The 21,343-nt window shown below is 42.2% G+C and overlaps 1 protein-coding gene across 1 annotated transcript in view; it reads left to right on the forward strand.

The window, feature by feature from the left end:
- CNTN5 (contactin 5) overlaps positions 1-21,343 on the forward strand; it is a 998,629-nt gene that overhangs the window by 797,315 nt on the left and 179,971 nt on the right. Inside the window, exon 10 of the mRNA XM_084613389.1 lies at positions 17,368-17,549. Coding sequence (XP_084469515.1) covers positions 17,368-17,549 — 182 coding nt within the window. The remainder of the gene's footprint in view (positions 1-17,367; positions 17,550-21,343) is intronic.

Here is a 21,343-nt window from a genome sequence, read left to right on the forward strand (position 1 = left end):
GGGTAGTTTGCTCTTTTGCCCTTAATAATGTCTCTTTGAAAAACTGCCAACTGTCTTCAATTGTTTTTCCCCTTAGACTTGCTTCCCATGGGATCTTACCTATCAGCTCACTGAGTTTGCTAAAGTCTGCCTTCTTGAAATCCATTGTCTTTATTTTGCTGTTCTCCCTCCTACCATTCCTTAGAATCATGGACTCTACCATTTCTATCACTTCCACCCAAGCTGCCTTCTGCTTTCAAAGTATCAACCAGTTCCTCCCTATCTGTCAAAATCAAATCTAGAACAGCCTCTCCCTGAGTAGCTTTCTCCACTTTTTTAAATAAAAATTGTCTCCACTACATTTCATGAACTTGCTGGATAGTCTGTGCCCTGCTGTGTTATTTTCCCAACAGATGTCTGAGTAGTTGAAGTCCCCCATCACCACCAAGTCCTGTTCTTTGGATGATTTTACTTGTTTTAAAAAAGCCTCATCCACCTCTTCTTGGTTAGGGGATCTGTAGTAGACCCCTACCATGAGCATGGACCCTGTCCCCCTTAGGGAGAAGTGTGTCAAAGAAGTACAAGTGGCAGTGCTATCTGCCTTCACTCATAGTTCTTTCTGCAGGGGAGCAAAGTGAATTGACTGCTCTGTTTCCAGTTCCAAAGATCGCCACTATCCCCCTTCTCCTGCATGCTTGATATGCTGAAAAGTGAAGCACCTACTCACCATCTATGAGCCACAGACTCCAATCTAAATTCTAAATATTAGGTGATATGGCTCTGCGGTGATTTGAAACCTTTACAACACAGGTGGGTTTTTTTAATTGTGATTATTCATAGCCTCCCCCAATCCATATAATTAGAGATATGCAAAGCTTTTCCAGACAGTTTGGGAAGCAAGATTGTCATTTGCATATGCTCTCAAAGATGCACAAGTAACCCTTGATGCAATCCCCTTCCCTGTAGCATGGGCGTTGTTTATCACAGCTGGTTGATTCCTGGGGAGGATTACTTGCAGGAGGCGGGTTTTTATTTTGTAAGTCTGGCATTTTGAGCTTGCGCTCCCTCTCTCCATGCTTTCAGTCATCCAAATCCAACAGTCTCTGATCTGCAGCTCCTTTTGCTGCCTGTTTCTCTGCACCTGCTGCCTGCTCTCTCTTGTAGGCATTCTTCTCGTTCTTTTTCCATTTTCATCATCTCCAGTCTGGCCCACACCAGCTGAATGACTGCCTCACTGAGGACTGTGCCAGACTGGAACCCTCTCACTGGGCATGTTGCAGTCATGCCTGCACTCCCTACAGCACCATTCCTTCCCGAGGGATCTGGCTGCTCTACATGTAATTTATCTGGTTCCATGAGCACAAACACCATTTCCTCGACATTTTTCCCTGCAGCTGCTAATGCACAACCAGTGCACAGCTGCTCAAATTGTAGCTTAGTCAGTTTGGAATATGTTTCTTTTGTTAGTTCATTTTGCATTGTCTTTTGTTCTATTTCCTTCTCCTGAAATAATCAGTAAATAACAAAATGTAACTATTTTCTTTCCTGTTTCCAACCCTATTACTTTTAAATCTTTAGGCTATATGTATCAGTATACTTTGTAAGTGCCTTGAGCAAGAATTTTGGTTAGCTCATAAACTGGATGCACATCCTGCTGCTTACACCACTTTGACACTTTTCTGAGTTAACTGAGGAGTGAATCTATACCACCTGCTGACAGCAGGAGAGAGCCTTATCTATGCCCACCAGTGGAAATCCTCCCTAACTTGCACTCTGCTCCAGGCTTCACAAGCAGCACTCCTTCCTAGATTGCACCTAGATTGCACACCCCACTTTGTTATGTTTGAGTGCCCAGGCCCTTATTTCTGGACACCCTCAGCATTCCGCAATCCACTGCTTCCATGGAGACAGGGCACTCCGCTTCACTGGTTTCACCTCCATTCAACACCCTCTTGAGTATAAATGTGTCTATAGGGAAACCAAATTGAAGTTTATTTAACAGAGCTTGAGATAAAGATTCAAATAAAAGCAAGTAAAATGATTTGGAGACAAAAGATTACAGGTAAAAGAAAAACACAGAACACAACCTGTAGGCTCTAATTATTAACATGCTCAAATAAATTGGTTAGTTCTAAGGTGCCACAAGTACTCCTTTTCTTTTTCCCGTCTAAGTAGGTATTCCTTACCCAATGGTCAGTCCTTACTGAATTTGTCCAGACCAGAAAACTGGGTTCCACGTGTCATGAGACATTTCCATTGGTAGAGTATCTCCTCCATAATGGATAATGTCTTACGCCTTTTCTTCTTCTCTTATATAGTTACAGACTAATGTCTCTTAGCCCAGGGGGTTCCCTATTCAGGACTTTCCTTGGGGTTCTTTTGTCTTTGGAAATTCTTAAACCTGCATCTGGTCCAGACAGTAAACACTGGCTTGGTCTGGCTCCATGGCTGCCCATTGTTCTCAGTGTTGATTGACTCAGGTCTGAGATTCCCCGACCCTGGGTGAAAGTTTTACTTACAACAGTTTTGGAACACAATAGCCTACATGTTACGTAACTCTAAAATTGTTTCTCATACCAACATCTCACAATAAACACAACAACCAACTAGTTCTTAGCTTTTGGCAGAGATCACACACAATTTACCCCCTTTGGTAAAATATTGAGAAAATGGTCAGACGCAGGGGCAAATATACCCATCAAGGCGTGCCTGTGTCACAGCGGTCCCAAAGCTGGGAATGGTGACAAAGTATTGCTTTGATAGGGAAAAGTTTTATGCATCCTTTTTTTTCACTGCAGTTGGTTTCATACCATACAGATCAGCAAACAGAGAATTCAGTCAATAGGAACCAAAGAGAATAGTGCTGACAGCTAAATTATTTTCCATCCAGTATATTTGTTTCTCTATATTGGTGGGTGATTGTATTAGATTAGAGCTACGTCTGCACGTCAGTAACAGCTATGCAGTATTTCAATGTTCTTTGTAAAGGATATAGTCTTTGGTATAGGACATTTTATTGATACAAGTAGTGTCAGGGCTCTGTATCTTTTGTGTGAAATATTCTTAGTTAACAGTCAGAATAGAATAGAGATATTGACTACCTTTTAGTATTGAGTTATGATGAGGCTATTATGATAGCAGTATCATTCATACCTATGCAGTTAATGTTGCTTTAGTAATTCCGTCATAAATTCTATGTTTGAGATTTATAGTTCAGTCATAAAAATTCATTCCATCTGTAATTTGGCCTGAAAGATTTCAGCTGCACAGTCCATTTTTAAATCATGTTTTCTAAATGAGATAAAATAAAAATAAAATATTTTTAACTCACACAAGAGAATGGATTTTAGCAATTAATAGTCCACAGCATGATCCAATATGTTCATAGTATTTTGAAATACAGAATTCTTTGGTTTGATTCTGATTAGCAAAACAACTTCTGATTGTTAACCTAGACAGTAATTAGAAAAGAAAATTCCATATCCCAACCAGGTCCCTTACAGTTCATGACTGAGATCAGTTTCACTTTCTCTGCTTCTTGCATGTTGAGCAAGGTAATGTGTGCATGTCTAGGGGTAAAAGCTGAAGAGTGTACGTAGGGGTGCAGTGGGAAGAGGAGTAGCAGAAAGTCGAGAAACCCTCCAACCAACTACAATAGGAAGTGCTCCCGCCCATCTGTCACGGAGTGTGGGGTGCTTTCAAAGCTGGGTGCTTTGAAGGACTCTGCATTCCCTGCTTCTGCCATGGGAGCAGGCAATACAGCTACCCATCAGTCCTAGCTGAGGAATATGGGGGCACATGTGGTGGTCACCTCTCCATAAAGCAGCTCCCTCTTTCTTACATCCTCTTCATCTCTGGAGTCAACCAGTCCCCCCTGGAAGATCAGGGAGCTATTTTCCTCTGCCACCTTTGGTAAGAAGAAGTGAGGAGGGGCACAACCACTAAAAAGGGAGGAGAGGGTGAAGTAACCAGGAGATGGTGAGGTTCAGACCATGTAGTCTCCCCAGGAATAATTCCATTTGTCAGGAACTACAGGATGGAGATGTGTGGCGGTTAGACGGGGATGTGGAGCTGGATTGGGATTTAGGGTCAGAGAGAGAGAGAGAGAGAGAGAGAGGTGATGGATGACAGGATTGGAATAGAAGGTATTGAGAGGAGCTGGGGATCTGTCTGGAGATTTGAAGGGCACAGATCAAAAAGAGCAAGAAGGGTTTGGGAGATACCGGGTTAGTCACATTATATCTCAAGCCCAGCTACGAGATGGGCCACTCATCTAATTCAAAATCTGCATTTGGCAAACAACGTAATTGGCGCGAGAGTGGGATCAGCTTCCAGAAAGGAGGAAAATGTGAGATATTCAGGGAGTTCATCCCTGCTCCAGCTTTCCCTGAGGGTTTGTGATGGGGTGTTCACCCAACACTCTCCTCAGAGGGGTTAATGGAGGCCAGATGGGCCAATTAATCTTTTAGGCTATAAAATGGGAGAATTAAGGCTGTTAGGGTAAACTCACCTGTGCGGGAATAGGCGGGGCTCCTGTAAAGCCAGGAAGCTCATAGCACAAAGCGTTTCTGCGGTCAGTCCCTGGAAAAAGGGAGGTATGTTTGAGGCTACAGAGGCAAATAGCCTACAGTTACTCCCGGGGAGGAGGGAGTTGTGAGGATGGCAAACTCAGAGAGGCGGGGAGAGCTAAAGGTAAGGAAATGGTTCAGGTAAAGACAGTAAGGTCCAGGAGGGAACATACCTTGGCTGCTGACTAGAATGTCCCTGAGCTGGAACCTAGAGTAGAGGGCAGGCCTGGGTTCCCCTACTAACCACTGCAGAAATGGCAACATAGGGGCAATGAATGGGAAGAATGCCAGAGACTGCTAGTGAGAAGAGATTTTGATACCCCAGGAGGGTATAGTGACCTGGCTGGAGGACCAAGTCACAGAGAAGGAACACCTGGAGTCGCAGAGACTGAGAGAGAGAGTGGCAGGAGGGTGTGAAGTCAGCAGCAGAAGGCGTTCCAGACCCGGAAGGAGTTAATCCCAGAGTGGCAGGCACCCACTAGTGGAGAATGAACCCCATGACGGGGTCCACAGGGTTGTCTTTCATTCCCTTCTCTTCCCCCACTGCACCTCATTTCTGGGTAATCTCATATGTAGACACAAACTCAACTACCATCTCTATGCTGATGACTCACAGATCTACCTCTCTACTGCAGATCTTTCTTCTTCTGTCCATACTAAAACTCGGCCTGTATCTCTGATATCTCCTCATGGATGTCCAGCTCAACTTGGCTGAGCCAGAGCTTTTAATCTTTCCCTCCAAGTCCACCCCCTTCCCACTTCCTTTCTGGATCACTGTGGATAACCCCAGCATCTTGGCTATCACTCATCTTGCCTATAAGTTGGGTGTCATCTTAGACTTGGAGCACTGTGTAGACCCTCACATCCAGGCTATGTCTAAATCTTGCAGATTCTTTCAGCCTTTCCTATCTCTCCATGCAGCTAAAACTTTTGGCCAGGCTCTTTTCATCTTGCATCTTGATTACTGCAACATAATTTTCTCTGGCTTTGATAAATACAATCTTGCCCACTCAGATCCATTCAGAATGCAGCTGCAAAGCTCATTTTCCTGGCTTGTTACTTTGACCATGTCACTCCTCTCTTTGCATTTCTCCACTAGCTTCCCATTCTCTGTTGTATCAGACATAAGTAACTTGTCTTCACTTGCAAGGCCATGCACGGCATATCCTCACCCTACCTATCATCTCCCATTCACAACTGAAATGTTGACTCCCGCCTCCAATTGGCCCACGTGGTCAATCTCCTCCAGGCCCACTCTGCCCCAGGTCCTGCCCCCACCCTCCCCCTTCTCCCAAGTCCCCACTCCCGCCCCACCTCTTCCCACCCCTGCCCCATCTCTTCCCTGCCTCTTCCTGCCCAGTTCCGCCCCCTCCCCTGAGCATGCCCTGTCCCCACTCCTCCCCCTTCCTCCCAGAGTCTCCTGCATGACATGAAATAGCTGATTGCGGCAGGTGGGAGGCGCTGGGAGGGAGACGGAGGAGATGATGGGCAGGGCCACCGGCTGGCAGGAGGCGCTGCGGGGGGAGGGGGTAGCAGGTTGCCGGTGGGTGCTAAGCACCCGCTAATTTTTTTCAGTGGAGTCAGCGCCTATGCCGTGTACTCCCGCATCTGTCTATATTCATGTTTTGTCTCTTGTCTTATACTTAGATTATAAACCATTTGGGGTTGGGGACCATCTTTTTGTTCTGGGTGTGAAGGAAACACTCAGCATTTCCAGCCAGTAGCTGTCAGGACAATGGGCCAGATCCATGCCTTAGCTCCAACCCCTTTGCACTCCTCCAGTGGTTCAAAGGGGTCATAAACTAGGCAGCTTGAGGGTTCCCCTGCCGAGGCTGAATCCTTGGGTGGCCTAAAGCTTCCACAGTATGGCAGCCTCCCCTGAGTCAGGCATGTGCTGTGGGAGGGAGAGGTGTGATCACAGGCCACTACAGTGGGCATAATTTAAAGCAGCCCTGAGGCTGCACTAAATTATGCAGTGGGCTAGATTGGCCCCTGACAGGAAAACAAGCACAGGGATGAGAGAAGAACAAAGGAGGCTCAGAGCCCCTTCTGCTCCCCACCTGTTTCCTCGGCTATGCTGAGCAGAGCTCTGGATCCAGATCAACAGTACTTTGTTACATACTGATGTTAGCATCTGTGATATGCAACAGCCCTCACATTTCTAAAGCTAAGAGTGATAGGTATGGAACATACTCCAGCCTTATTGGTCTCTTTTCTGGCCACTTCCTTGAGATGTGACAAGAGGCGTCTGTAGCTTGGTGCCACTTAATCTCAGAGGTTTAGTTCAGAAAGGCTGTCTGATGAGGAGGAATGGCTAAAATCGTCCAGCAGCATCAGTTTCTCCTCTGACATTTGCTTTTTGAAAGGACTCAGATCATACTCGTCTTTTCAGTGAACACTGAACAAACCCTGCCTGCTCCCATAATAAGGATAACAAGTGCCATGCGGAGGTACTCTGCTGTATGACATCTTGATTAACCTGTTTCTGTGCACAAGACATGGAGTGCACACTAATCGCTCTCACTTCCTCAGGCTTTCCTGCACTTGTAGTTCAGACAGTCCAAATCACTGCACCAGAAACTCGTTGGGGAAAACAAATTGGAAGAATTAAGATAGATCACTGCACCAGCCACACATCAAGTTTCTGCTGATGTTGTTTTAAAAAGAATGGGGGCAAGGGGAAATTCTAAATGGAGAGGCTTTATCCACAAGGGAAAGGCAAAGACAGTTTGGGACTTTTAATATTTACTGCAAAATCAGTTATCACTGCATGAAGAATGGTAGCCCCAATTTGTGACTTGCCAGTGTCCCTAATTTAAATTAAATAGAACAAATGGCTGCCACTATCCCCTTCATTACATAGCTGCAGCGTGTTGAGACGAGCGATCCAAGCATGCAGTGCTCAGCCTGAGAGGAAACCCAATTGCATCAAGGTGGAGCACTGTGTGCTGGGACCTTAGTCTATAGCATTGTAGCAGGCCATGGTTTTTACTTTTGCCTCCCCTGTTAAATACCTGCTGTTATATGGTGTATTTCAAAACTTGACAAAGGAGGTAAATATAATTATCCCCATTTTAAAGACAGGCAAGCTGAGACATAGGGTGGTGAAGTGACTTTCCCAAAGTCACACAGCAATCCAGTGGCAGACTCAGGAATAAAATTAAGTTCTCCAGAGTCTCGGTCCTGCTCCTCTGTGGCCTGGTCTACACTTAGTTTGACCCAGTCACTCAGGGGTGTGAAAAATCCACATCCCTGAGTGTAGTAGCTAACACCTAACACCCAGTATAGATGCAGCTGGCCCATCATAAGAATGCTTCCGTTGACCTAGTATTCCTACACCGACAGAAAAACCCCTTCTATTGATGTAGCCTGTGTCTACAGTATGTTGGCATAGCTATGGCGCCATGGTAGAGTCCCCTTAGTGTAGACATTGTCTTTATCACTCAGTGTTCTGAGCGCTTCTTCTGGCATTAACATAAAGATTTCATACTTAATTGCACTGGATTTGCATTTAGGAAGTGGAAGTCATGCTTCAAATTCACTGATACAGCCTAATCCCACCAGGATTTCGGAAGTTTCTTAGAACTGGATTTATAAATTGTACAGCTACAATGACTATTCCTGAAGAGACTAGATGCTGAGGAGGAGAAAGAATCTTTTCAAACATAAACCCAGCAGTTCCCATCTCATGCTCCTTACATGAGAAATAGCAATGCCAGGATTTTGCCCTTGTATTACCCTTGGCAGATATATGGCGCATGTTTGTCAGACAAATAAACCTCTCTGGGTGTGTAACAGTATTTTGGACTATGCGGGAGTCAGCCTCCCATCCCAGGTCAACTGACTTGGGTTAGTGGGGCTCCCACTAGTGCTCTAAAAATAGCTGTGCTTTGAAGTTACAGCTTGGACTGGAGCTCAAGCTCTGAAGTCTGAGGGGAAGAGGGCTTTAGACCCTGAGCCACAACTTCAGATTCTGCCTATGCAGCTCCTTTTAGAGCACTCCCCACTACTCCAAGTCTGTCCACCCAGGCTGGGAGGCTTGGTCCAGAATGCTTTGTAGACAGACTCTAAGGCTTTCATCCACTTTCAAATTCATTTTCAGACAATACCGGATAGGTCTCTTAATCACAAAATGCTAATGGAAGGGACTGTGCAGCTCTTGTGTTTGTTCCTATTTTTTTTTCCTTTTGGATTGATTCTGAAGAAGAGCTCTGTGCAAAGCTTGTCGCTCTCACCACAGAAGTTGGTCCAATGAGAGATATTCCCCACCTGGCCTCTCAACTTAGGGATAAGGAGACATGCTCTTATACTTCTTCTTCTTTTTTTTTTTTTTTTTAGAATAACTGTGTTGCATATATTGCAGTCAATGACGATTTGTTTCTGCAACAGCTCAGTTGAGATTATTTGGTAAATTCCATGTAAATGCGTAAGGCCCCATTCTCCTGTACACTGGTTGCACACTCTCAGCTTCATTTCATGACCTTCACCTGTGAGTGTCTTCCTCATTCTTTCAAGGAGGAGAAATTTGCCCTCCCAGAGGGTTCATCCCCCCCAAACCTGCAGCACCTTTTCCCAGTTGGGCATCATAGCTCATGAAGGAGCAGTGCTGCCAGTCCCACAGCAATCCTCCCCCAGCAGGGACCACAATTGCCTTTGCAATCCTCAGTGCAAGAGAGAATCCATGCAAGTTACTGCAGTCTATCTACAATAGCTTACTCTGCTTTGCCCCAGGTACAAAGATAGAGGGGATTATCTAGCAGATTTTTGCCAGCCAGCCATTAATGGATCTGGGGTGGCCTTAAATTTGAAGTAAATTCATGCTGCAGAAACCTAACTCCTGCCATTTGCATTCCCAGTCCTCCAGCCAGAACCACACAAACAGAGTTTTCCACTGTTGTCAGAAAAGGAGGAGAGCTCAGGAAGTCTTAGTAATTGCAGAATCTGACATGTTACCAATGACAGCTCCTCAGGGTAAGCAATTGGGTTGTTGCTACTGTAGAATATTTCTGAGCATACATTTATACAAGGCCTAGTCAAAAACATTTTATCAAAATTCTCCCATCCCTGTTGGCAGTTCCTGCTGCTCACTCTCTGTTCCTGCCATTAAGGGGTGGTGTTGAAGAAACCTTCCTCTACGGGCACTCCCTAGACTCATGGGCATGGACCAATCTGCCTCATTTGTACCCTCTACTCACTGGCAAGTTTCCTACTTCCAAAAAACCTTTGCTCTCTAATTTAGAGTTGTTGACTTTTTATTTTAACTTCCTTCTTCCCCCACCACCACAATGGGCATCACTAGCTGTTCCTTATCCAAAAGGCCTGCAGGTTATCTTGGCTAAAGATGATTGGATGCAGTCACTGGTTGGTGACATTTTTGTTGTTGGAAATTAGTATTTAATAACTAAGCTTGACATATCTGACTGCCTTCATCCAGTGAACAGTGTAATCAGCGGGAATGGTACAGAGAGACTACAAACAGAGGTTTGACTTTATGAGCAAATATAATGTGTAGACAAACTGTTTTTTAAAAATTCTTTCTTTTAACCAGTTGAGCCACAAAGCTCCCACAGAGAGGTATAACTAGTTGCCAGGAGCGGCAGTGGCGTGCTGATTGATGATTGTGGAAGTTCTTGTGATGTAAGATCGTGCTGAGCCTGTTTCTGCTCCGCTTTAAAATCTGCAGCATCTTTGTAGTACCAAAAAAAAAAAAAGAAGAAGAAGAAGAATGGCATCAACATTATTCTGGTTAGAAGACTAAATAATAAAGAATTCTGCAGTATGGCTAATGCAAAAAATCAACACTGAACACACCTCGCTCAAACTCCCTTCCTTAATGCTGGAGTGACACTGCTGAGAAATCTGCCTTTTAAAATTATATTAACTCTCAATAAAAGAAATGGACAATAACCTATTTTTAAATGAGAAGGAGGAAAGTTGTGCTTCCATTTTGCTCACTACTTTTAAAACTAAACCCACTGCCGTTCTTGGCTGCTTCTGCTTTCTTGTTTTGTTATGTCTTAATCAAAATGATCACTGTGTTTAGGAAGAGCGTGAGTCTTTAAAGACCTCAGTTTCAGAAGTTCAGAGCACTCACCACTCTTGTTAAAGTCAGTTAGCATGGCATGTGCTCAGCACCTCTGAAAATCGAACCATAAATTGTCCCAAACATAGAAGACAGATGTCTTGTGTATTTGTTGATGACTGATATAGATGTTTTCCCTAGGTCAAGGTTGGTATTGAGGGGACGCTTACACAATTTCTGACTTTTGTACCTGTTCTATGGGTTAAGTCTTCAGTTCTAGCAACCTCTATCCTTCATGACCACTGAATAGCCTCTATTAACCAAAAGAAAGGACAATGTATTGTTTAGTCTTGTATATTTGAATGAAACTCTCTGCTAATGCTCTATAATATATCTGACCAGAATAGAGTTATGTGGACATTGCAAATATATAATTATGTGGCTGACAAATGCACATTTCTAGAAAGCATATGATCGGGAGAATTTTGTGATAGTCCTTGACATTTTAATCGTACAAAATTATCCTGTAATAATTAGTAGACATTTTGCACAGTTGGAAGGCTAGAGGGCATAAGGAGAAAGGGGGCCTTTGTAATCTCAAATGCACAGCCGTGCAGTGCACCTGAGCATTTGAAGGCAATATTAAATCCCGTGATTTATTTGTAAAATTAGTATGAGAGTTGGAGGAAAACCACACAAAAATGATTGAAACTACAGAAAAAGGTAAATAATGTTTTATACAAAGGATAATGAAAATTACAAAAAATGAACAGAAAATGGGAACTATGCATTTCCTAGCTATAATGTTGTAGAATATTGAGAAGTTAGACCCATGAAAAAGTTTGTTTAGGAAGCAGGAAGATATGAGATAAATTTTCTTGATTCCCATCCTACCTCTCACTGCAATAAGTATATTCTTGATGGATTCTAGCAAGTTCTTTTTCATGAGGAATTGGGTGCTCATGACACTAGAGTGGTTTATGGTGGGATTTCAAAAAGAGTTTAGAACTTTTCCATTCAAGTCAATGGTAAAAGCTCCACTGACTTCAAAGGAAGAAGAGTTAGGTCAGTGCTGAGCACTTTTGAAAACACCACTCTTAGAGTCTATTTGAGATGAAATCCAGCTCATATTTTCTTCACATTCATCTTAATATGCATACTGTGCAGACATTTACGTAGAATTAATTCTGATCTCTCAGAGGGTATGTCTGCCCTTTGAGATGGCATTGTGATTCCCACCTTCATGAGACATACCTGCACTAGCTCTGGTGGAGGTACTGTGCTGAGAATATCAATGATAGCACCAGAAGCAGGAGGGGCTAGCCACCCTGAATACACACATCTTGGAAGGGCTTGTACGTGGAGTGACTATCCTTTCCCTCTACTCACATTGTCACAGTTGGACTATTTTTAGTGTGCTACCTTGATCAAAGCTAGCACAGGTATGTCTGCTTGAGCTAGGAATGACACCCCCAATTCAAAGTGTGGATGTACCCATAGTCACAAACAGAGCTTTACACAAAACGTTTATTTCAGCTGAACTGGGTAAGAAGTGTAATCCTGACAGGGACAGTCTTAGGGAAAATGGTGCCCTGGGCAAACTTGTGTTTTGGTGCCCCTGAACCCCAGGGTGTTGTGCCCCCCATTTCCCCAAGCTCTTGTGGTCATGGTGCCCCCCATTGCCCACGGCCCCCACGGGCTCCCTGCCCCCCATCACACCTGGGCTGCCTGCCCCCAGAACCCGCTGCCTCCCCCCGCCCCCGGTGCTTAATTTGTATTGATGGAGGTGCCAGGAACAGATCCTGCAACCTTCATGAGTTCAGTGGGATTAAATATATGGGTAAGGACTCCTTGCAGAGTAAAGGTTTCAGGATCAAATCTCTGGCTCCTGCTGATAGATTTCTGCATGCTCTCAAGAATAAAGTAAGGGAAGGAGAGAACCCAGGCAGACAGAGTGCGAGATGGACCCATCTTGTGCTACTGCAGGGAAGCTGAGAGATAGTAGTCACTGATAAAATTGAACATGATTTCAGGACTCTAGTCTGATGCATATGTCTGAAATTATTTGTAAAATACATAATAATAATTAATAACTCTGTCAAGGTTCCTCCCCCACTCTGAACTCTAGGGTACAGATGTGGGGACCTGCATGAAAAACCTCCTAAGCTTATCTTTACCAGCTTAGGTCAAAACTTCCCCAAGGTAACAAATATTACCCCCGTTATCCTTGGAATGGCCGCTACCACCACCAAACTAATACTGGTTACTGGGGAAGAGCTGTTTGGACGTGTCCTTCCCCCCAAAATACTTCCCAAAACCTTGCACCCCACTTCCTGGACAAGGTTTGGTAAAAAGCCTCACCAATTTGCCTAGGTGACTACAGACCCAGACCCTTGGATCTTAAGAACAATGAACAATCCTCCCAACACTTGCACTCCCCCTTTCCTGGGAAATGTTGGATAAAAAGCCTCACCAATTTGCATAGGTGACCACAGACCCAAACCCTTGGATCTGAGAACAATGAAAAAGCATTCAGTGTTTTACAAGAAGACTTTTAATAAAAAATAGAAGTAAATAGAAATAAAGAAATCCCCCCTGTAAAATCAGGATGGTATATATCTTACAGGGTAATTAGATTCAAAAACATAGAGAACCCCTCTAGGCAAAACCTTAAGTTACAAAAAAGATACACAGACAGAAATAGTTATTCTATTCAGCACAATTCTTTTCTCAGCCATTTAAAGAAATCATAATCTAACACATACCTAGCTAGATTACTTACTAAAAGTTCTAAGACTCCATTCCTGTTCTGTCCCCGGCCAAGACGACTACAGACAGCCACAGACCCTTTGTTTCTCTCCCTCCTCCCAGCTTTTGAAAGTATCTTGTCTCCTCATTGGTCATTTTGGTCAGGTGCCAGCGAGGTTACCTTTAGCTTCTTAACCCTTTACAGGTGAGAGGAGCTTTCCCCTGGCCAGGAGGGATTTCAAAGGGGTTTACCCTTCCCTTTATATTTATGACAAACTCGTTCTCCCCTAAACCCTCCTGTGTCCCTTTTCCCCACTCCCCTTCTAAGTCCCCTTCTCCCTTAACCCCTGCACCCCCCTCATGCACCCCTAACACTGCATACCCCTCCTGTGTCTCCTTCTCCTCTAACCCCTGCACTGTGCCCTTTTAGTCCCAATCCCTGCACTCCCCTCATGCACCCCTAACACTGCATTCCCATCCTGCATCCATATGTAGAAACTGACCTGGATGCACAGAGTGGCTGGTATTGCTGCTCGCTCCCTCCTCAAATGTTGCTCCTCTTTCCCCCCCACCCCCACCCCCAGGTGGCTGGGAGGGAAGAGCAAGGAGCAACACCAGAGCTCCGTGTGTCCAGGTCATTTTCCCCACCTGGGCTGCGTAAGGAGAGGGCAGGAGAGCAGCAGCTCCTGATGATCACCTCTCAGCACAGCCCAGGTGGGGAAAGTGACCTGGATGCAGGGAGTCCTGGCTTTGTTCCTCACTCCCCTCCACACAACCAGTAAGGAGGCAGAAACATTGGAGGGAGCAAGCAGTATCTGTGTGTCACTGCTTGCCCCCCACTCACATTCCTCTGCCAGAAAGAAGCAGGGAGAAATCTGGGCATATACCTCCCACCTTGCATTGCCTCTTTGAGTTTGTGGAGCTCCTCTGCCTACTAGCAGTGTGTATTTCTATGCTGCCACACAGTGGCCCATGACCACAGTGCCCTAAGTGGTGGCCCTGGTGTCCTACCCCTAAGGCTAGACCTGAATCCTGGCCCTGTTGAAATCGATAGAAGTTTTGACGTTGTCTTTTAGAGGGCTAAAATTTCACTTGAGGTGTCCAGAGATGTAGCTTTGTTTCACGGGTGAGATGTGCAAGCCCTCCTATTTGTACTCAGTGCTTAAAGGTAAAGGTCTGTGTTTGAAATTTATATATATTTTAATAAAATATAAGCAAAGGCAAACATTCCTATAGATTTGTACTAATTATGTAAATTGCAACTAACTCCAACATGAATCATCAAAATCTTTTTTAAAAGCTCTAAATATTTTTAAATGGAAGATGTATGCATCACATAACATTTTTATGCTAGAAGTTGAGGTTTCTAGAGCAAAGATGTAAACTTTATTCTTTGATATCCTCACTGAGGTATACAGTGTTTCTTTTTCTATCCTTTCTTTTTTTTTTAATAAATGTCACCAAGGATAAAACCATGTGGCTGTATTTTTCACTTCAGATGTAAAATTCATACCTCGCTTGTGACTTATGCAAGGAAAAAAAAAGCTTCATTAAACGGAGCTCCAACTTGTCTATAAATAGTGATTTGCAGTGTGGGAGCACTTTCCTTTGAAATCATTAGATCTTTGCAGCCAAAGTATTTTTATCTCCTTGAAAAATTCCACTTATTCCCTCCTCATCATGAGAAAAACCATGATTATTAAAAATATGTTTCTTAATGATCTAGGCCATGGCAAAAAGTTCTTTTAGTATTTTCCATCCTATAAGCTCTACCTTGCTACAACATGCAATTAAAGTAAATTTAAAAATAAATAAGTCTGGTGCAATTTATACAACATTTTTGATACATTGACTTGCGTAGTGACTTCTGTACTTCTGTACAAATTAACTTCAGTACTTCGAGACTTCTTCAGTGTTTCTCTGAAAGATATGCTAGGAAAATTCTACTAGTCAATGGGACTCTATCCTGAAACACTGAAATAAAGGGGTCTTTTGCCATTGATTTCATTTAAATCAGGATTGCAGCCCAGATAACAGTGCTGGCTCAAAATTTTTTGCAACCTTATGCATAGTGAAATATTTCCATGTTTCTCCATGCAGTCTTGCTCACACAACAATTGTTCAGTCAACATTATATAACTCTGTTTTGAACCCCATGATGAAGGATGAATATGAATTAATCACTGTCATGTAAGTTTGTAGTTGCCTTGTGACCAGTGATCCTGAATGAATGAATGAATGAATGAATGAATGGGAGATCTTTAAGAAGAATTTATTAGATGGCCAAAAAAACACAATTCCACAAATCAAGGAGCACAGCTTTGACTGAAAGCCCATGCTGGTACAGTGGCAAAGTGAAGGCAGCACTTAGAAGTAAAAAAGCAATATATCAGTGGAAAAAGTGGAAACAGATAGCAATCAATATACATTTGATGTTATAAAGTATAGAAGACTGAAAAGGGAAGCTAAAGACATCAGGGAAAAATCCATGGCTAAGTGACAGGGCTAAGGTCAATAAGAAGAGGGTTATGTATATGAAGAACAAGAGAAACCTGGGAACTCTATGATCATAATTATTATGAATGTATGTATTAACATGTATTCATTCATTCATAACACCATAATTTTTGGCTGCCGAGCTTGAGATGTCTAGGGCCTGTTTGTTTTTTTTCATTTGCTAAGCACCTGCAGCTCCAAGAATTGATGTGGAATTCTGAGGGCTTAGTATCTCTATATATAACTAGCCCCAAAGTAAATAACAGAAGTTAAGAAACCAAAAAATGAGGCACAAAAGTATAATTTTTGCTGCTGATGTTTTTCTGTTCTAGGCACCAGTTCATTTTTCTTGTAAGATTAGTGCAAACCCTGCAGATTAGATTTTATAAGAGGGGTCAGAAGTGTGAATGATTGTACAGTTGGGCCTAATCTATGAATTTTGGTCCAAATGCAAACTCTCCCAAATTTCAGTGGTGTTTATATCCAACTTTTGATTTGAGGTCTTCCTCTAGTAAATACACAATAGATATCATATGACTAAAGAGACTATGTGGCACAATCCCATTTCTTCATATGATGTCTCCTAGGAACTTCTGTCAGAAGACCTGAAATACTTTGGCTTTGAAAATGTTTGGAGTTGTTGTTATAGCTACAAAATATGTTGTATTATTATACCACGTAGAATGTATTGAAAGTATTGGAAAAATAGTGCAAAGGAATGAGTGCTGAGTGTTTGGAGTGATGAGAAAAGTTGAATGAGTATGACATTCTCAAATCTGTTCTTTTGCTCAACATAAAGGTTAAAAGACACTTGTTCAGTGTTTCATGACACACTTATTCAGAACACTAAGCTACTGGGGAAAAAACCTGCATTTCAAGAAATATGTCTATGTCACTGAGTCTGAAGCTAGAAATAATGACACCAATACACTTTTTTTCTTAAAAGTGACTATTTTAACCCTTAAAAATATTTCTACAAATATATCATAGTTTTTTTTTAAAAAAAATATGGTCACCTTATATAGGAGGCCCATAAAATAATTGAGACATTTATATTTTATTTGATATGTGGTAGTATTATAACATCCCATCTGCATTTATAGACAGGCATACCCCAAATACTTTCCAGCCTACTGTGTTGTTAATATCATTCTCGAAAATAACATCACAGGAAGCTGGTAGAGTGGCTGCACTTATAAAGTTTGCCCAGGCATAAGAGATGTTATTTCCTTTAACCATTAAACGAAGGTGCTCAAGGTAACAATAGTAAAACTTGGAGAGCAGATTAATCCCTGCAGAAAGCATTTGGAATGATTTACTTAATCTGAATGAAAATTTAATCTCCTTTGTAGAAGATAGGGATGGCTCCGATACAGCAGCACCACTTATTAGACATTCCCTATGGAATGTGAAGTATATCAAGCAGTACATGGGCCTTAATTGTGATTACACTTTATTGCCACTTAGACTATTAAGTACTTAAATTACCAGATAACAGAATCTATATTCTTAATAGTAGAAAAGTGTTAACGGTAATTCTACTAAATATTTCAGCCCTGTTCCAACAATCTCGTGGAGGAAAGTTAATGATCATAATCCAAGTAAAGCCCGTCTGAGAAAGTCCCAAGCTGTTCTTGAAATACCTAATGTGCAGCTAGAGGATGCAGGGATGTACGAATGTAAAGCTGAAAACTCGCGTGGAAGGAATGTCTTCAGAGGACAGCTACAAGTATACAGTAAGTGTGTATCCAGAAAGTACTATGCAACATTTTGCAGTAATTTGTCCATACTTAGGGCTGCAGATACACATGAAATAAAGCTGCAGCCAATTAAAAAAGAATGGGTTCTTTCTTTATATAAAATCAATTTGAAATTATCACTACCTATATTTGTTAGTAAATGACTCATTAAATATTGAGTTGCAAGCAGAGCTGGCTGAAATTGTTTACAACATTTTCCCTCAAAAATTCAACAGAAATAGGGGATTTCTTCCCCCAGATTTTTTCCCAGTTTTACAGCAGGTTGAAACTTCTTAAAACCAGTAATTTAAAAAAATGTTTGCAAAATATTCTACTGTTTCTGGACCTCTCAAAATCATGCTGGCAATAAAAACTACATACTACACCACTCTCTCATGACGTCCATATATGATACACATAATAGAAAATCTTTTTTAGAAATGCGTTGGAAAGATCTGTTTAATGGTTATATTGCAGTTATTTCTTGTATTCCTCTGTCTATTAATCCAAATTACTTTGAGACTGACTTTACAAGGATCAGGAGAGAACTGCTTACGTTCTCAAAAGTCATCTTCAGTGCTTCAGTTCTTGGCACATTCAGTCTGATTTTCAAAAACTTCTGAACATCTGCCATCTCAAAATCACCCTTTTTAAGGTGTGTCTAGGTGGGCATCCAAAAACTGAAGAACCAAAACTCACTTGTCACTTTTGAAAATTTAGGCCAAAACATTAAAAACTTATGACCTTATACATAAAAAAACCATGGCTATTGGCATAGGTAGTGTCTACACTGAAGGGGTACAGAGACACAGCTGCACTGCTGCATCTGTGCCACTGTAAGGTTTCAAGTGTAGACAAGCCCTTTATACCTCATAATGTAGATGACCTTTTGGGGCTAGAAGGAAGTGGTACATGTCTCATTACAAAGCTAGGGATTTTCCCTTTTCAAAGCTGATGTAATTTGTTGGAGAAATTATACAGCTGAGAGAGAAAAAAAATGTTGTGGAAAGCTGACTTTAAAATATTATTTCAGGAATGGCACATTTTTACCTGTGTGAGAATATCAGATACCAGCACAGTGTGAGTGTTTACCAGTCAGATGCCTTGTTTCACAGTATTTTATTAATAAATATAGTGTTTTGTTAACACACACTTACTTTTATATCTTTCAATTATATGGGTTTTCACTTTTACCATACCTTGAATCATATAGTCAGACATCAGAGGTGAAAGAGTCCTACCTCATAAGGTCATCTAGCAAATCTCTCTACTAATGCAACATTGTTCCATTCAGGACCTTCTCCGGTGTTCTAGACTCATTTCAAATGTCCCAAACAACAGGGTTCTGATACTTCATTTGGAGACTGTTCCTCAGCCTAATGGATCACTTTAAAAAAAGTATTTCCTGATATTCAGCCTTAATTTTCCCTTTCTTAATTCCATTTGATTATTCTCCACTGAATAGGATAATCACAATAAATAATTCTTCTGTCTTTGGTACTTACGTCTTTCAAATATGTATACACTGTTAGGATGGATGGAGTTCATTTTCCTTGTAATTCAAATCTTCCACTTTTGTAATCATCCCTGTCCCCTCTAGCTTGTTGATGTTTTTTTCTAATCGCACCTCAGGCCTATAATGAGTGAGTGTCACAATCTCATTGGATGAGGCTTCCGCTCTTTTCTCATTCATACCTCCTCCAGCCAGGGCCAAGGGCAGCTTTGTGGGTTTTATATGCAAAGGGGTGCTGGGAAGGGCTTGCCCCATTTCTCTCTCAAATGTAGTGGCTTGCACCAGTCTGACTGGGCATGTCATTCATAATGCGATTTCTGCCCTAACCTTCTGAGGTTTCCACTGAAAACAAGACTCCAGGGCTGGGAACCACTCTGATCTCTTCCACGGACAAGAATACAAAACTTCTCCGTGTATTACAAATGCTTATTGTCAATGGTCTCTGTTAAAGAGTGACAGCCCTTGTTTTTTAGCAATATCGTTTCTCTTTCTCCACAATATTTTGTAAAAGCATTCATGTTCCAGTACATTTTAGCTGAGCTACAAGGTGTCTCCCTGGTTCTCCTCCAATAATAATACTAGCTGTTATATAGCACTTTTCATCAGTAGATCTCAAAGCATTCTACAAAGAAGGTTTCATGAGCTTTCATTTTACAGATAAGGAAACAGGCACAGCAGGGTGTAGTGACTTGTCTAAGGTCACCTGACAGGTCAGTGGCAGAGCTATGACTACAACCCAGATCTCCAGAGTCCCAATCCAGTGCTCTACCCACTAACCAGCACTACCTCTCTCATTAGCAGAGATGAAGATTCTGTTTCTTAGTAGGAAGCAAATAGTCTTTGGTGCCCATAATGCTGCTCCTGAAGGTCAGGAATCAGTCTACAGAGAACATTTCTTACCTGAATAATGCTGCTATCCCAAACCCCACACCATCATGAGTTCTCTCTAGTCCCTTTATGTTTCTGTGGTTGCCAAAAGGCCATTTTCCAACCACAGTCTTTTATGGACACTTTACAGGTTGTGTTAATTTGCAGCCTGTTGAGTTACAGTAGAACAAGCTCTCTAATTTTAAGAAGGGGAGACCTGCTGCAGATTATTGTATTTTACAGCCTATCAAATATGTGAGAAAATGTGATTTAAGAGACCAAATGCAGAGCAGAAATTCACTTACCCTCACTAAGGGAAAGGAGACCCAGGCTAAGGTCTGCACTCTAGCAAGTAAGTACCTGGGGTGGAAAGTAGCACTCATGATTAAAGACAAATTATAAGCACCTACCCATAAGTACTTAAACATACCCACAAATCAGTTAAGGTTGCAGGAAGTGAAGTGTGCCCCCACTGGCCATGGAACACACGATATCACTCCCACTGTCCCGTTCTAGAGACAGCAGCAGAGCCTCATGGATTCTACAAAATCAGAAATCCATTTTCAGGGCTGGTTTGTGGGTTTCTGGTTGAGCAGAGTACAGTTCAGCCAAGTTTTACTATATGGCAATCACAGTTCGCTTTGCTGCTGCTATTGTTATGGTAGAGACAAGGTAGGTGTGGTAATATCTTTTATTGGACCAACTTCTGCTGATGGAAGGAACAAGCTTTCGAGCTATGGAGAACTCTCCTGGGACCAACACAGATCCAACTGTACTGCAGACAACATGGTTATGGTGGGATTTTCTAGCATCACTTTGAACAGAGTTTGGTACTATACTTATTTTAAAATACACTTAAATTGAATGATTTATAGTAGAACACATTGTCATGTCTCAGGCACTCATGTTTCTGGAATAGGAGATGGTTGTCTTAGGGTCACGGGCTCATATGTAAGCCATCATTTCTTACAAGAGAGTTTCTTTTACAGCTTCAGACCAGGTCGCAGCACTAACACTGTCATACTGAGGGTCACACTGATTTACATATGTCCTTAGATAGATACTAGCTTGCTGTCAGTTTTAATCTTACTCAGTTTGCAGTTGCATTTGATCTGGTTCACCAAGGGATATTTTGGGAGTGCCCAGAACACCAGGTCTGCTTGGCTAGTCTGATGCAATCACAAATTCATTTAATTCCTGTTTTACCTAATGCCAACATCCAGCTGTAGTACGATTGTGTGATGCAGCTGATATTTTGGAAATGATCTCAGTGCTTGGCTGAAATTCAGTCCTGAGAGTGACAAGACCATTTAAAAATACATTTTGATAAAACCAAAGATATCCTCAGCAGACCAAATGTACTTGCCTGCACTGCATTTTGAGAGCTGTGATTTTTCAAATCATCTGGTCA

This window comes from Lepidochelys olivacea, assembly GCF_965140295.1.
Source record: "Lepidochelys olivacea isolate rLepOli2 genome assembly, chromosome: 1".
Classification (NCBI taxonomy): domain Eukaryota; kingdom Metazoa; phylum Chordata; order Testudines; family Cheloniidae; genus Lepidochelys; species Lepidochelys olivacea.